The sequence below is a fragment of the Ctenopharyngodon idella genome, chromosome 18, assembly GCF_019924925.1.
Source record: "Ctenopharyngodon idella isolate HZGC_01 chromosome 18, HZGC01, whole genome shotgun sequence".
NCBI classification, from domain to species: Eukaryota; Metazoa; Chordata; class Actinopteri; order Cypriniformes; family Xenocyprididae; genus Ctenopharyngodon; species Ctenopharyngodon idella.
Window position 1 is genome coordinate 32,687,124 of NC_067237.1, and position 17,134 is coordinate 32,704,257.

At 35.3% G+C, this 17,134-nt stretch overlaps 1 protein-coding gene across 3 annotated transcripts in view; it reads left to right on the forward strand.

Moving 5' to 3' along the window:
• Window positions 1-8,542, forward strand: part of pak1 (p21 protein (Cdc42/Rac)-activated kinase 1) — a 57,679-nt gene extending 49,137 nt beyond the window's left edge. For all 3 annotated transcript variants that reach the window (XM_051870626.1, XM_051870624.1, XM_051870627.1), the window contains exons 12-15: window positions 1,691-1,790; window positions 3,269-3,465; window positions 5,306-5,443; window positions 7,489-8,542. In XM_051870626.1, the coding sequence (XP_051726586.1) occupies window positions 1,691-1,790; window positions 3,269-3,465; window positions 5,306-5,443; window positions 7,489-7,575 (522 nt within the window). In that variant the 3' untranslated portion in view covers window positions 7,576-8,542. The remainder of the gene's footprint in view (window positions 1-1,690; window positions 1,791-3,268; window positions 3,466-5,305; window positions 5,444-7,488) is intronic.
• Window positions 8,543-17,134: the final 8,592 nt, after the last annotated feature.

Here is a 17,134-nt window from a genome sequence, read left to right on the forward strand (position 1 = left end):
TAATATTTTTTTTTTTGGCCTGTGATACTTTTTTCAGGATTCATTGATTAATAAAAAGTTAAAAAGAACAGCATTTATTAAAAATAGAAATCTTTTCTAATAATATAAGTCTTTATTATCAGTTTCACACATCCTTGCTGAAAAATTTCTTTAAAAAAAAATAATAATAATAATTACTGACCCCAAAATTTTGAACGGTTTGAATGTTACAAAAGATTTCTATTTTAAATAAATGCTGTTCTTTTACTTTTTATTCATCAAAGAATCCTGAAAAAAGTATCACAGGTTATAAAAATTATTAAGCAGCGCAGCTGTTTCCAACATTGATAATTGAGTATCAAATTAGCATATTAGAATGATTTCTGAAGGATCATGTGACACTGAAACTGGAGTAATCATGAGGAAAATTCAGCTTTGCATCACAGAAATAAATTATATTTTAATGTATATTAAAATAGAAAACCATTATTTTAAATTGTAATAATATTTCACAATATTAATATAATATAATATAATATTTTTCTGTATTTTTGATCAAATGTGCATGTTATGGAGGAATGCACAGTGCATGCAGGGGGTGTGGCCTCAATATCCCTGCAGTAAGTAGTGTGCTGTGTGAATGTGATTGAGGAATGTGCAGGGTAAAAATTCAACAGAAATTGCATTAAATCTGGTTGTTTTAACCAAGATTATGCTGCAAGACCAGTGTTATTATTACCTAAAACTATTAAAAATCATTTTGGTAATTGATATAAAATTAGATGAAAAACTAAAAAAAGGGTTAGTTCACCTAACAATCATCCAATAATTTACTCAACCTCAAGCCATCCTAGGTGTATATGACTTTCTTCTTTAAGTCAAACACAGTCGTTAAATATATTAAAAAATATCTGGCTCTTCCAAGCTTTATAATGGAATTGAATAGTAACTTAGATTTTGAAACCCAAAAAAGCACATCCATCCGTCATAAAAGTAATCCATATGGCTGCAGGGTTAATAAAGGCCTTCTGAAGTGAAGCGATGCGTTTTTGTAAGAAAAATATCCATATTTATAACTTAATTAATATTAATATTATATAATATAATACTAATTTGACATTTCTAAGGCCCGGTTTCACAGACAGGGCTTAGATGAAGCCAGGATTAGGCCTTAGTTAAATTAAGACATTTAAGTAGCTTTTATAAACATGCCTTAGAAAAAAAAAAAAAAAAAAAAAAAAAAAAACATTACTGATGTGCATCTTGAGACAAAACAATGGCACTGATGTATTTTAAGATATATCAGTGCAAGTTAAGCTTTCAGTTAAATCAGATCAAACATGCATTTTAGTCTGGGACTAGGCTTAAACCTTGTCTGTGAAACTGGGGGTAAAATTATTAAAACTAAAACTGAAATATAAAAGATAAATTATAAATATTTTTAAAAAATGATAAAAGCACATCACAATTTCTAAAACTTAAACTAAAATTAAACTAAAAACTGAAAATATAACAATAACAGCAAATTCTAAATATTAATAAAAAACTATAATACTATATAAATAATACTAAAATAACACTGCTCTGAGCTTGTTTGCAATGCATGCTGTCTAGCTAGGCAGCTCACTAGTTTTTGGGACAATTTTGAAGATTTTCACATGAAGCCTGTGCATGTTTTAATTTGCTAACTGGGTTGTTCTTATCCATGCAGTGTCTACAAGCCCTTGAGTTTCTTCACTCGAATCAGGTTATTCACAGAGACATCAAGAGTGACAACATTCTCTTGGGCATGGACGGCTCTGTCAAACTCAGTGAGTGCACAACTGGGGCCGTATTCACAAAACATTTTAAGACTAAAAGTAGCTCCTAACTTGCCGATTTAGGAGAAACTCTTAAAAATAATGGGCGTGTCAGTCCTAACTTTAGGACTCCTAATTTTTTGCTCTAAGAATATTTTTCACAAAGCAAAAACTAGCTCCTAAATCTGTGAAACGCTAGGAGTAGTCAAGAGGACTTCTAAGTCACTAAGACAAAATCAAAAACAGTCCTAAAATGATTGTTGGGGCCAATCCACCCAAAGACACTGTACACCATTGAGGCAATAGCAATAGACCCTTGGTTGCTGAGCCTTTTTTTCATAAACGCAATACATATTACATATACATATAGATTTGAATCTACGATAAAACGGCAAAAATAAATCTTTAATAAATAAATAAATAATAATGCCTGATTACCTGTGGTAGTTGTTTTCACTAGTTCACACTTAGAAATGATCAAATAGAGTAAAAAAAATAAAAATAAATAAATATATATATATATATACACACACAATAAGCGTATTTGGCATGCTGTCCAAGGGGATCGAGGGTTCCGAGCTTGGAATTTTGCCCAAATCCAGAGTTCTCCTCGTATCCCCAGCCAGCCAAGAGTGAGGAACGGGTTGGCGGAGGGATGCAAAAAACTGTCGAGGTAACTATGTGAGTCGGCTCTCGTCTGTGTGTATATACTTCCACTCGAGCTGATTAGATAGACCATTTGAACGCGCTCCTCCAAAACTTTGTTTATAAAACATAATTTGTCACTTGAATTCTGCAATCTCTCGAGATGGAAACATGTAAGAGGCGGACAATTAGCATGTACTAGTTTAATTAATGACACTTACACCTACATTTAAAACCTTTAATTGAATATGGCAAGATTTTTATTTTAAAGTCTTTATTTGAATATGGCAAGATTTTTATTTTAAAACATTTATTTGTATATGGCAACATGATAACTCATTCTACAATATTTCTGATTAAATCGCTGACAGAGACTCCTCCCCCATCAGCCAATCACTGTGGTCATAGTCCATAGCAACGAGGTCAACCCCGCCCTTTCTCTTAGCTTAAGACTTCTCTCTATTCTTTAGTAAAAGTTGGTCCCAGCAGCTTTGTGAATAGGTTTTAAGAGAAAACTCTTAGCTAAGAACTTTTACTGCCATTTAGGAGAACTCTTAGTGGTAAGATAAAATGTTTTGTGAATACGGCCCCAGATCTATAACTACTTGTCATAATTTGTGTTTCAATTTTTCTTCCTAAAACATTTAAGGGCTGTTCTGGGATGTAAATTGTATGTATATATTAGTGACATGGACCTAAAATTTGTGCAAAGGCTTCTCTTTTGACCAGTAGAGGGAGCAAGAATCCAGATTATGACCATGCTTCACTATTCCTGTTGTATATTTGATATCACATGACAGTATCACACCAGCTGGTCTAAACATCTGTCTGTCTGTGTCTCTTAGCCGATTTCGGCTTCTGCGCTCAGATCACTCCTGAACAAAGCAAACGAAGCACCATGGTGGGAACGCCCTACTGGATGGCACCGGAGGTGGTGACCCGCAAGGCCTACGGACCCAAAGTGGACATCTGGTCCCTGGGCATCATGGCTATAGAGATGATAGAGGGCGAACCGCCGTACCTCAACGAAAACCCTCTGAGGGTAAGATTAAAGACATCTAAACCTAACTCTAATATGTTCACCTTATCACTATAGATGAGTTTCAGAAGAAAATTCTCCTGGAACACATTAGACAAAATAATATATATAATACAGACATATATATTTGGTCCTGAGTGATCAACATAATCATGAACTAGGGTATTTACATGGTACACCGAGGTTCTGCAGATAATACCATGGTTCATAGTATAGTAATTGTTCAGGGCCATAACCCATAATCTTTGGACATGGTATTTCCAACAACTACAGTCATGGCATGATATGGTTTAAAGGTTATAACATGGTGATACTGCAGTATTTTACAGTAAGCCTACATGAAAAAACAAGAAATTTAATTACATAGAAGGTTTTAAGACAGATAATGACAAAAAAAGTTTAAATGGGTGCAACTGAAAACCCCATTTTGTTCAATACTAATAAAGATGCAAAATCTAGAAAAATAATTGTAAAATCTGTCAATGCTGAAACATTTTTTAAACATCTTAACTGCCTTTTACAGACTGGAACAAAACACTCTCTAAATGTATGTAATATTTTAATAACATATCTGTTCCTCATTTGAGTTGAGTGTTTAATAAAATTTAGCGATTTACTAACTAACTAGATAATGATGAAGGAAAGAAAGAACCAGAGGAATGTGAAGCTGTTGCATAAGACCAGCTGCACAAATGGACCTAATGCTGTTCACTTTTGATCCCAAGATGATGATCATGAGATCCACCCTTTGTTTCAAACCTTTGAATTATTTCCTTGTGCACCAGAGTGACATCAGTTGCTTTCCTGTCAACAGCATCAGATGGAAACAATGATTTTTATCGATTTATAATTTGTGGGTGGACAGAATGCAACATTGATTTCAACTTCCATCAGCTCAAAAGGCTTTTATCTTAAAGGGTTAGTTCACCCATAAATGAAAATTACTCACCCTCATGTCATTCCAAACCCATAAGTCTTTCGTTCTTCTTTGGAACACAAATTAAGAATTTTTGTATTGAAATCTGGGAGCTTTTTGTCCTTCCATAGACAGCTACATAACTACCACTTTGACGCTTCAAAAAGTTCATAAAGAGATCATAAAATGAATCCATATGAATTGAGTGGTTTAGTCCAAATTTTCTGAAGAGACTCAATCACTTTATATGATGAACAGATTTAAATTAGGCTTTTATTCACATATAAACCTTGATCAGCAAACATAAACAGAAGCTCAACCGAAACTGCTTGACCGTGCAAGAACAAACCTCTTCCGGAAGCTCAAACATGCTGCCTAACACATGAGAATGAACCTCATTGGTTCTTGCACACGTCAAGCAAACGTGCTTGAATTGATCAATGTTTATATGTGAATAAAAGCCTAAATTCAGTCTGTTCATCATATAAAGCAAATCGAGTCTCTTCAGAAAATTTGGACTCAACCGCTCAATTCATATGGATTCATTTTATGATCTCTTTATGAAGTTTCAATTGCTTCGGCTGTCTATGGAAGAACAGAAAGCTCTCAGATTTCATCAAAAAGATCTTAATTTGTGTTCTGAATATGAATGAAAGTCTTAAGGGTGTGGAACGACATGGATTTTTGGGTGAACTAACCCTTTAAATGCCATTGAAAATATTATTTGTGGCAAACAAAAATGTAGTAGTGAGAAGTAGTTGAGGCAAACTTGAGGCAAATATTTGTAGATTTGTAGAAACCTCTGGATGGTTATTCCTTAAAGTTTTAAATAGACAAGAACATTTCAAATAGCCTTTTAAATGAAAGCAAACTGGTGCTGTAGTTAATGTTCATTTTTAATCACCTTTAACCCCTTGTGTTGTCCAGGCTCTGTACCTCATCGCCACCAATGGAACACCAGAGCTACAAAACCCAGAGAAACTCTCCTCTGTGTTTCGTGATTTCTTAAACCGCTGTCTGGAAATGGACGTGGAGAAGAGGGGCTCTGCCAAGGAGCTCTTACAGGTGTGTGTGTGTGTGTGTGTGTGTGTGTGTGTGTGTGTGTGTTTTCAATGTTTTCCTTCTGAATTATTTATGGATTGTCAATGCTATAAAAACAAATAAATTTATAGATTAGTGAATAGTGGCTTAAAATGCAGCTGTAGAAAATTCTAGAAACTAAGAGGAAACAATCGATTATCAGTTCATTAATTAAAAAGTGGAAAAATTAAATCACCTTTCATGGCTAACAAATAAAGACTTGAGTAGCAAATGGTTTAAGAAATGCAAATTATTATTATTTTTTTTATTTAAAAATAATGAAAAGTTGTAGAATGTAGAATGTAATTTTTTTTATTACTTATTAATTGTATTTAGTTACTGATTAACTGATAAAATACATTTAATTAAATGATTATTCAAAACCTAGTGAGCTGCCTACCTAGACAGCATTTTTGACCAATTTAATGAGTAGCAATAACTTCTATCCAATTTTAAAGAATTAAAAAGCTGCCTTTGTTATGTAGTGTGTATATTCTCTCAAATTATATTAGATTTTCTGGTAATTTCATTCTAGCATTCAGTCCTGTCTCCATAATATCATCTCTCTCCCTTCTGCTCTTATGTCACTCCTACACGCACATCTGATTTAGAAAACTCACATCTGTTGTTTGGAATAAGTGCTGCCAGAACTTTCTAGAAAAGCCCCAGAAGATGAAAGTATGAGAGCATCAGTAGTGAGGTTGTGTAACACATTATATGACTCAATTGTGCATTAAATAATGCGGATGGAGAGACTTGTGTAAATAATGTGAAAAGCTGCTGGAAATCTCAGTCATTAAAGTGAGCGGGAACAGAAAATAGAAAGGATTATTTACAATAACAACTGAAATCTACAGTTCACTCTCTAGCTGACTAAACCACAGGTTTAAAAAGTTTAAAGTTTTTAAAATGAAGGACAATAAATGAAACTTATTAAGAATCAATCGTATCAATTATATTTTTTATTAATTAAAGGTGCAGTGTGTAAAATTTGTGAGGATCTATTGACAGAAATGCAATATAATATGCATAACTATGTTTTCAGTGGTGTATAAAGACCTTACATAATGAACCGTTATGTTTTTATTACCTTAGAATGAGCCATTTCTATCTATATACACCGTGGGTCCCCTTACATGTTAAGTCGCCATTTTGCGCCGGCATGTTTCTACGGTAGCCCTAAACGGAAAAACTGCTCTACAGATCGCGTTTCGTCACTATGTTCGTTGGTGTTTTTAGAGGCAGCTTGCATCGTCACTACGTTGAATACTCACGAAGTAGTAGTAATAGTCTGGATTATTAGAAGCAGAGACCATTCACTGTTAGAAGTAAGAAGAAACCTCAATGCTCCACTGGCTAATGTACTCTCTGCTGTCTCAGACGACGACATCTTTGTCGTGTCGGCCAGACGGGGTGTGCACCGTTAGTTGCAGTTCGCAACCTCACCGCTAAAATTTACACATTGCACCTTTAAACTTTCCAATTATACATAATAAATACAATGAATAAATAAATAACAAGAACTGGTTAGAACAGGTTCAAAACCCTCAAAATATTTGTCAATACGCATTACTGTTCAAAAGTTTGGGGTCAGTAAAATATATATTTTTTGTTTTAAAGAAAGAAATTAATACTTTAATTCAGCGAGGGTGCATTTAATTGATAAAAAAGTGACAGTGAAGACATTTATAATGTTACAGATTTCTATTTCAAATAAATGCTGTTTCCACATATATCATATACAAATAAATCATAGTTTCCACAAAAATATGAAGCAGCACAACTGATTTCAACATTGCAGCAAATCATATTAGAATGATTTCTGAAGGATCATGTGACTGGACTAATGATGCTGAAAATTCAGCTTTGCACCACAGGAATAAATTACATTTTAAAATATACTCAAATAGAAAACAGTTATTTTAAATTTTAATAATTTTTCACAATATTACTGATTTTACTGTATTTTTGATCAAATAAATGCAGCCTTGGTGAGCGTAACAAGGGACTTCTCTGTCTTCTCCCTGCAGCACCAGTTCCTGAAAGTGGCCAAGCCTTTGTCCAGCCTCACGCCGCTGATCATAGCGGCTAAGGAGGCAGCAAAGAACAACCGCTAGCCCCCCTGGGACGACCCCCGGCCCCACCTGTCCTCCGCCCCGACCCCCAGAACGTCCCGTCAGCCGTCTCTCTCTCTCACCCTGGTCAGGAGCTCTCATGCCGAGGGTTCATCGTCCCTCGTCCTCTAGTGCTGCTGTTAAAGGATCTGAGGGGTGTCTGCAGTCACTGAAAAGGCTCTGAATGATGACATCACCGAATATAAAGGGTCACAGTGCGTCAGGCCCAAAGCATTATGGGGGATTTGCCCCTGTGTTTCACCGGCTGACTTTCTCTGGGTCTCACTGTCAGTTTTTCTGTTTGATTTTGTGTTTAATGCCTGTCAGATCATGGAAACATGATTAATGTTTTCACGTACGTTATTTGTTTGTTCATTTTACAATGTTTTTTAAAGTGTTTGTGTATGTGTGAGAGTGTGCGTATGTGCGTTTGTCGGCTCATAGATCGCAACATGATGCGTGGCACGATTGTACTGTGATCTCATCGACAGAAAGATCTCGTCCGATAAACGTTTTTGATATTGAAACTTGATGATCTGTAACAGACTATTGATTAAGGTACTATGAAGGATGCCTGTGCATGAAGAGACTGCCTTTCAGATGATGAAACGACTACCTGAGGTCCATTCTGTCCCATAAACCCTCCACATGTCGGAAATTAAACAAAACCTCACTGCATTCTGTGCATTAAGATGGTTTGTGTTGCCACAAACATTAATGAAATTGAAATTTTCTGATGTTGCGTTCATGTACCCTTTGGCCTTAAACGAAAAGTACGACGTTACGAAGATGGCACAACCCACGAACATGCAATCTGTTGCCATTTCAGTGGACTGATGGGATTTGTTTAGAAGAAAATCTTTCCTGTAAGCAATCAGTGTCTTTGCGAGCCATAAACTGTTTATAAGGCCTTTTGATGAATCGAAATTCTTAATGAAATGGGACGAATAAACTTCAGAATTAAACAGTGTCCAGGTGATTTTTTTTTTTTTTTTTTTTGTAACTGCTGTGTTGCTGGCTGTGTTCAGAATGGCACACTGCATGTGCTGTATCCAATAATGCACTGCTCTCGACCATAAGTAATGTTTAATAACTTTTTTAATCTTTTGACTCATTTATTATATAAATTCCAAAAGTTAAAACATGTATAAAAAAAAAAAAAAAACACTTTGAGATTATTAGACTACTTTGAATATGATTTTTAAAATTTTTTTAATATAATATAGGTAAAATTTTTTACAATAATTATTTTTATAAAACAGTTCCTGTCCTTGATTGGTCAATAGCTGTGTTTTATTCACGATAAAACACGGCTGTGACCGCTTCACCCAACGGTTCTGTGTATCACTACACAACACCCTTAGCAACCACTCTTAGCAACGTAAACTGTATGTTCTCAACTGATATTGTTCATTGAAGCTTACTGTATTATGCAGAAGAGTGTTGTGAGAAAAAGATTGAGTGAGCGAGTTTATTACCTGCATTCAGATTTAGCATTTTCCTTCAGGTCAGTCCTATGTTCATAATAAAAAATCTGTTTAAATGTCCAATGTATTATCTTGTCCTTTTAACAGTTAAGGGGTTTTCCCATTACTGACAGAGCTATTCAAAGCATTTGTCAGCTGCGTCTTGTTCCGTGTTCACAACAATTCAGCCTTTTCAATGTAAAAGTCTTTGCTACTGACTGACGCACTCATAAAGACAGTCTTTGCCGCCATCTAATGGCATAATAATGTAACTTCTGTTACTGTTCACGGTCAGGGACTATCTTTTCCGGCAGAAGGAAGGATTTTTGTGAAAGTTTACTTCATGAAAGTTGCATTGATACATATTTTTGGCTTTAATATTTGTGTGGTAACTGTTTTATAAAAGCAATAAGTTACTCGAGGCTAGTGCTGTATCATGAATAAGTCACAGCTGAAGGCAGTGGCGTAACTTTGTTTTAAAAAGTGGGTGGGACAGGAATGTGTGTGGCGCAGTGGTGTATTGTAATTGTATTATCAATAATAAATGCACAAACTCCGCTTTGTGTCGTGCCTAACAACGCCCTTCAGCTGTGACTTATTCATAATACAGCACAGCCTCTCGTACCTTATTGCTTATTATTTTTAGAAAGCATTTTTTACACAAAATTTGATTAAAATATAAGTAAATAAATAAATAAATAACCAAATTATAATAAATAACCATATTTCTCACATTTCATAATTGGATGTAAGTCTGGACATAAGGATTTTCTTTAAAATATATAAAAAATTATAGGTAAAAGTTAAAACATTTGTACACAAATTGATAAAAAAAAAACATTTATTTCATAGATGATAAATGGTTTGTACTCTGGACAAAATGAGTATTTTTTTACCTTTTCTTATATGTAGTGTACAGTACAGTGCATACAGTACTGCAAAGTAGGCGGTTGCTCTAGTTTTCCACTCTGAACAGTCAAGGTTTACTTGAAACTGAGTGGCTTTGAGTATGTTTCTGTACTCTGCTTATTATTCACAAAGATGTGTTTAACCCATAAAAAGTATAGGGTCAAATAGGTTAACTTGGTTTAAATTCATATTTTCATTTCAGCGCACTTTCAGGATTACTGCACTACCGTTACACACTTCTGAGATGATTAGCTCGAAAAACCCCAGAGACCGCACTCACTGTTGTAAAACACTGCAAAACAACCATTGTGAAATGGTTATAGTGTTTGAACAAAATGTTCTTTCCACTAATGGCTATTTGTGAGAGTTGTTCACCCAAAAGTTGTTATTACCTCACTCTCATGTTATTCCAAACCCATATTTTCTTCTGTCAAACACAAAAAGAGATGTTAAACAAAGTCCGAGCTGCTTTTTTTTTATGCAACAATGGTGATTTACACTGTGAAACTCCAAAAAGACACAAGACATACTTTTGGTATGCATGTACTTGATGCTTTTTGTCTTATTTAAAGCCTGACAGCTTGGTTGTAAGTTTGGAACAACATAACGATCAGTAAATGACTTTTTTTTTTTTTTTTTTTTTTAACAAACCCTTCAATATTATGCATTTTAGTTGTATTTGAGGCATTAAGTCTTAACAAAAACATCAATTCTATCTAGAATTACACTTTAGAAGCATTATCACCAGAGAAAAGCCCTTTATAGGAGTATTTTCTTTTTATAGACACTCTGAGAGGGAATATTTGTGAATTATGCAATGAAATGGCATTCAATAATCCTGATCTGAAAAAAAACAACATTACAAGACCCAAAACGCACAACACGCTAATCTCTGACCTCCAACAACAATCAATGAGAAGATCTGTCTATTTTTAAAAACAATCTGATTATTAATGTTCTTAGTTGTCTAAGCTGCTTTCTTGGGTCTGCGAAATGGATTTTGGGATGTGGACTAGACCAGTCTGAATGGCTAATTCATGGTTATACAACGCAGCAGATTGGTTGCTTGTTGGCATTACTATTACTTTTTGGGTTATTTTACAGATGATCTACGACAATTTATAGTCAATTTATAGTCTCAACAAGGAGGGTAATAATTTGACAGGGGTTCGAAATTCGCCACAACACCGGGTCTGTTTTTGCTGCGCTGCTCAAGCTAAATGAAAGCCACAGTGCACAGTGTTCTTGGTCAAAATATACCCTAGTTACCACGAAAAATAAAATCATATACGTGAGGTGTTCTGTTTCATAATGATCATATGACTTTCAGTACTGTGGAAAAAATAGCCTGAGTTTTTCGCTCAAATCTCAAAAGCCTGTTTAAATGATTAAAACTAGAGTTATGTCTTAACTTTAAGAGTAGTTTTATCATATAAACCACACGCACTCTGCAGCCACTTTTTAACTGCTTGTTAACACAAATATCTAAATCAACCTATTGCATGGTAGCAATTCAATATAGTTATAACTATGAAAAAACCTGTATGTTTCATATACAGCAACCATATATCTTCCTTACTCAAATCAGCCAGAATTTCCTTATGTGTTTCATATAAGTCCAATACATGTCATATACAAAATCAGACCGATTATGGCCACTTTCATATTTATTAAAAAAAAAAAAAAAAAAAAAAAAAAAATCACACATACAACTTATATGGCACTTTTAGGTCATATATGAATACTGTAAAAATCTTATGAGTTTTACATGACAACAGTATGCAATAGTATATGATTTTAGTAAAAAAAAAAAAAAAAAAAAAAAATGTATCAGTAATTTCCTATACAAATCATTTAAAATTCTTGATTGAATCATATGTGAGCCATATAGGATTTATTTAAATTTTGCATCATTTGTTCATATGAATTTTATATAGATTTTATATGATTTTAATAGGGAAATTGTGTGACTGTTCTTCAAGCTTTATATGTTTCCACCTAATTCCTTGTATATCTACATATAATTATCTTATATGATTTCAGTCAATATTACAATATCTCTGCATAAACAAATCATATATGATTTCAGTCAATTACTTGCACAAATTTGCATCAGAAATACTTTTATTTCAACACAATCAAAAGAGACCAAATCAAATTATACTCCACAAGAGTAATTTAGAATTACAACTTGATATCAAACTAAACTTTGCGAAGGCAAAACACACACCAACAACACCAAAATACCTCGAACACACTGTCATGGCTATCAATCATCAATCATGTTTTCTTCCCTCTAATTTAAGTAAGTTTGGCATTAATTGCTGTCCCAATGCTGGCAGGCACCACATGAGGACACTTTCTGCAACGTTGCTCCTGTGACACAAACAAATAAAAGGCAAAACATTGCTGTTGTTAGGAAGCAAAGTGGCCCACAGTCCATGACTACAGATTCAAGTTAGACAAATCAACAGCAGCATGTTTGGGGATCTGGACTTCCAAATGGAACCAGAAAGTTGTGAGTTTTACAGGAATTGCCACTATTTTTGGCCCTGAGGAAGACACTTAAAAGACTAGTTCACTTTGAAATGAAAATTAGCCCAAGCTTTACTCACCCTCAAGCCATCCTAGGTGAACAGTTTGATAGCTGATTCACCACAACAGTAGAATAACTAATACACGCCTCTTTTTCTTACTTTTTTGTTGTAATTTCTCAATTTTTTGTTTTCCTCCATTTTTTTCTTGATTAACTTAACATATAGGCTAGTAAGGGCATATTAGCCATTAATTAAAATTTATTAAACATTTGAAGGATCCACATTCATGCGATAAATAAACAAAAATAAGCTAGTAATTAATGATTAACTGAATGTACTTCACCAATTAAATAAACTGTTAAATAACAATGAGAAGCTAGTAACGGTTTAATTAGTGCTGGTTTTATTTATAAATGGCTAAAAGTGTGTAACAAAATTTGACCCCCTGTTGTAAAGTGAAAGTTATATTTAGGTTTATTGACAATAATCACGTTCACACACAGAAAGAGAGACAGGCCTTGCAAAACACAATTAACTTTTGATTCAGACATTTCCATAAATCATATGAATATCTCAAATTGACAATCAAATTAAACATTAATAGGCAGTTATTAAACACACGGACACTCATATATCACTCTTTGTCGCATTTCATGTTTACACGTGTTAGCTTTAGCCCATGTGCTAATCAGTTCAGCTCGCGCTGTGTGCACGCGGCCTACTCAAAACGGCTCAAAATCAATCATTTTAGAAACTTCGACATGTCATTTACATTATATTCGGATTAATATCTGGAATTTCACTCACTAAAGCAAAATAGAATCATATCTTTATTCACAAAAGGAAGATTACTCACAGTGCTTCAACACACCTGGATCCGCTCCGTCTCTCTCTTCTCTGTCTCCGACCACAACACTTCAGGCTGACGCATCGACTTCAAAAGCTCCACTTTCAGTGACTCAATCACATTTCCAGTTAGATGAACGGATTTTCAGGAGAAACGGTATGTGCTCATCTGCTCACACTGAAAGCAGCGCCGGCGCGACCAGTGGGCGGGACTTATGAATGCGCCGCTACTATTGGCTCTTACTATTGGCTCTATTGGCTCTTAGGGGTGTCTCTCACTGCAGCACGATCAGTGATTGGATGAATCTCCTTTTCTTCTGGAATTTTTTTTCCTTTACTTAACTTTTTTTCTCTTTTGGCTCAGTTACCATAATTGTTACAGCCACACCAGTTCATTTGTGTGTGTGTGTGTGAGAGAGAGAGAGAGAGAGAAACAAACAAACAAACAAACTAACAAACTAACTTGCTGTTTTTTTCCTGCATAGTGGCTGAATTCTTGATTATTTCACATTTGCAAAAACTTGCTCTGTTTTATAGTCACACTAGTGGGGTGGATGTATCTGTTTTGCACATTTTAGAGCGTCACCCCTTCATTGCTGTGCACTTTTTTCTGCACGTTGATTTGTAGTTTGTACCACCAAAAGATTCTCAGAGTTTTCGTATTTTTTCATATTTCCCATTAATTTCCTATGGCAGTAATTTTTAACCGTGAAGGAGCAAAGTGTGACTTTTTTTCCTGACCCTTTAACACATCATGTCCATGATTTTTGTGTTCACATAGCTAATGCGACTAAAGTCACCAAGTGTCATCCCACATTAAAACGTTAATCTAATTAATTAGTTTTGTAATTAAAATGTTAATTTTGTAATTAAAATATGTGCTTGCGTGTAGTTTATATGTGTTTGATCTAAGATTGAAAGTCTATGATTATACATTATATAACTGTGATTGACAGGTGTAGGGTTCCACTTAGGACAAGATAAGATCAAGAGCTTGAGTGAACTTATCTTAAGAGATATGGTGGACATTCATAGGCCTATTAAATTTGCATTATTTTCCTATGTTTTTACATCATGAAAATCTATAAGACTTTAGTTATATATGTGGGACATATAGGATTGAAAATACATAAATATTATGCAATTTGTATATGTGTTTTTTGCAGCATATATGTCCCTTATAATATTCTGTTGGAACATATAAGAATCACAGATGTTTTTAACAAAACTTTTCCATATGGGATAGGCATGTACACATGGTCAAGACAATCTGCTGAAGTTCAAACTGAGCATAAGAATGGGGAAGAAAGGTGATTTAAGTGCTATTTGGTGCCAGACGGACTGGTCTGAGTACTGTATTTCAGAAACTGCTGATCTACTGGGATTTTCACGCACAACCATCTCTAATATTTATAGAGAATGGTCTAAAAAAGAGATAATATCCAGTGAGCGGCAGTTTTGTGGGCGAAATGAATGGCCAGACTGGTTCGTGCTGATAGAAAGGCAACAGTAACTCAAAAAAACAATCGTTACAACTGAGGTAATCAGAAGAGCATCTCCGAACCTTGAAGCAGACGAGATACAGCAGCAGAAGACCTGACCAGGTGCCACTCCTGTCAGCTAAGAACAGAAAACTGAAGTTACAATTCGCACAGGCTCACCAAAATTGGACAATAGAAGATTGAATAAACATTGAGTTTCGATTTCTGCTGCGACATTCAGGTTGTAGGGTCAGAATTTGGCGTAAACAACATGAAAGCATGGATCCATCAATCCTTGTATCAACTGCTCAGGCTGCTGGTGGTGGTGTAATGGTTTGGGGGATATTTTCTTGGTACACTTTGGGCCCCTTAGTACCAAATCAGCATTGTTTACATGCCACAGCCTACCTGAGAATTGTTGCTGACCATGTCCATCCCTTAATGATCCCAGTGTACCCATCTTCTGATAGCTACTTCCAGCAGGATAACACACCATGTCACAAAGTTCAAATCATCTCAAACTGGTTTCCTGATCATGACAATGAGTTCACTATACTCAAATGGCCTCCACAGTCACCAGATCTCAATCCAATAGAGCACCTTTGGGATGTGGTGGAATGGGAGATTTGCATCATGGATGTGCAATCGACAAATCTGCAGAAACTGTGTGATGCTATCAAGTCAATATGGACCAAAATCTCAAAGGAATTTCCAGCACCTAGTTGAATCTATGCCACAAAGGATTAAGGCAGAAGGCAAAAGGTGGTCCAACCCAGTACTAGCAAGGTGTAGCCGGTGAGTGTATATACAGCATTTTATATGTATATAGGCCTATAGTAGGCTATGTGTCTGCGTTGCTTCTGCTCTGCTTGCGCGTCTAGTATTAAACAGGTGTAATTGCGCTCCTCTGCAGCACTGCAGATCGTCTAGAGGGAATGAGGCTCTGCAAGGTTTTTTATCATCTGTCAAGTAGAAACACAGCAGTGCCCCTCCTCATGTGCGTTTATGTAAAGGATTGACTGTAACTCCCCCTTGTCGGTTCTCTCTCCTTCCTCTCGGTGCAATAATTTCCGAGGTGCTGCTGAGGTGGCATTTAATGGGTTGGAAATCTGCCAGTGCCACACTCAACACTGGAAAGACAAAGGATTCCAGTGAATTGCAAGGGACACAGGGAAGGTGTGAGGAAATGCCTTGAGTTCTGTTTGTGTTAGAATGTTTTCAGCTTTTAAACTATGATACAGTGTTACTAACTTGAGGAAAAAATTAGGGATGCACCGATACCATTTTTTAAGGACCGAGTACGAGTACCGATATTTTTTTCTGGTACTCGCCGATACCGATGCCTATACATTTCCTTTTTTTTTTTTTTTTTTTTTTTCTGGTGATGTTGCAGTTATCCAAGCACAACACAGTGAAACTAATGAATGTAGGACATCTTCTTTATTATTACTCTAATGAAAAAGTAATAATTTTTATGAGCTTGTCACAAACTTAAAGAACAAAAATTTCACAGTGTCCAATAACCTTCAAAGGGCATAATTACCAATATATATAATTGTTGTTATATAAAAAGAAATTTACAAACAAATTATAAACAATACAACAAATACTATAGAGATACAAATTAAATAAACTTGTTTTTCAGATACAGTAGGTTTATTTACCATGTATACATTTATTTAACATCTTTTGTTGTTTAATTAACATTAATGACAAATATTTAATTAGGCTATACGGTTTCTTTAAGACCGAATCCATGGATACTGAGTGACACATATCCTGTATATCCTGTTTTTCACCCAAATGTTTACGTCCACTTAAGCCATAACCAACTGTATTTAAGCGAGATACTCCACACGATGGACATTTTGACAACCATGTGTGCATTGACCATTCTGGCGCAAGGAGAACTGATCGCGCGCTGTCTGAAAGAACTCGGATCGAGTGCAAGAAAGAGAGAGAGCGCGCAAAAGAGAACGCTTCTGGTCTGTGTCATTCAGCGCGATTCCGCCTATCCCGCCTTCACTAATTGATAACGAATTGTGATTGAAAGCATGCAGTTCGCAATGTGTGGGTTGTCATCATTCATTTTGAAGTATTTCCACACCCCTGAGGCTGACATTAGAGACTTTAAGCAACAGCTGTTGATGGAAAGGCAACGGCGACCGGAAGTAAACTGTCAACTGCCGTAGCTAAAGAACGCAAAAATCGCTAAGCAACAACAAAGAGAACGGCGTGGATCATTTAATCATTTGACATAGTAAATAATGCATGTAAATAAAAGTAAGAGAATGGTTGCTTTTGGCATTAAATGATATACAGA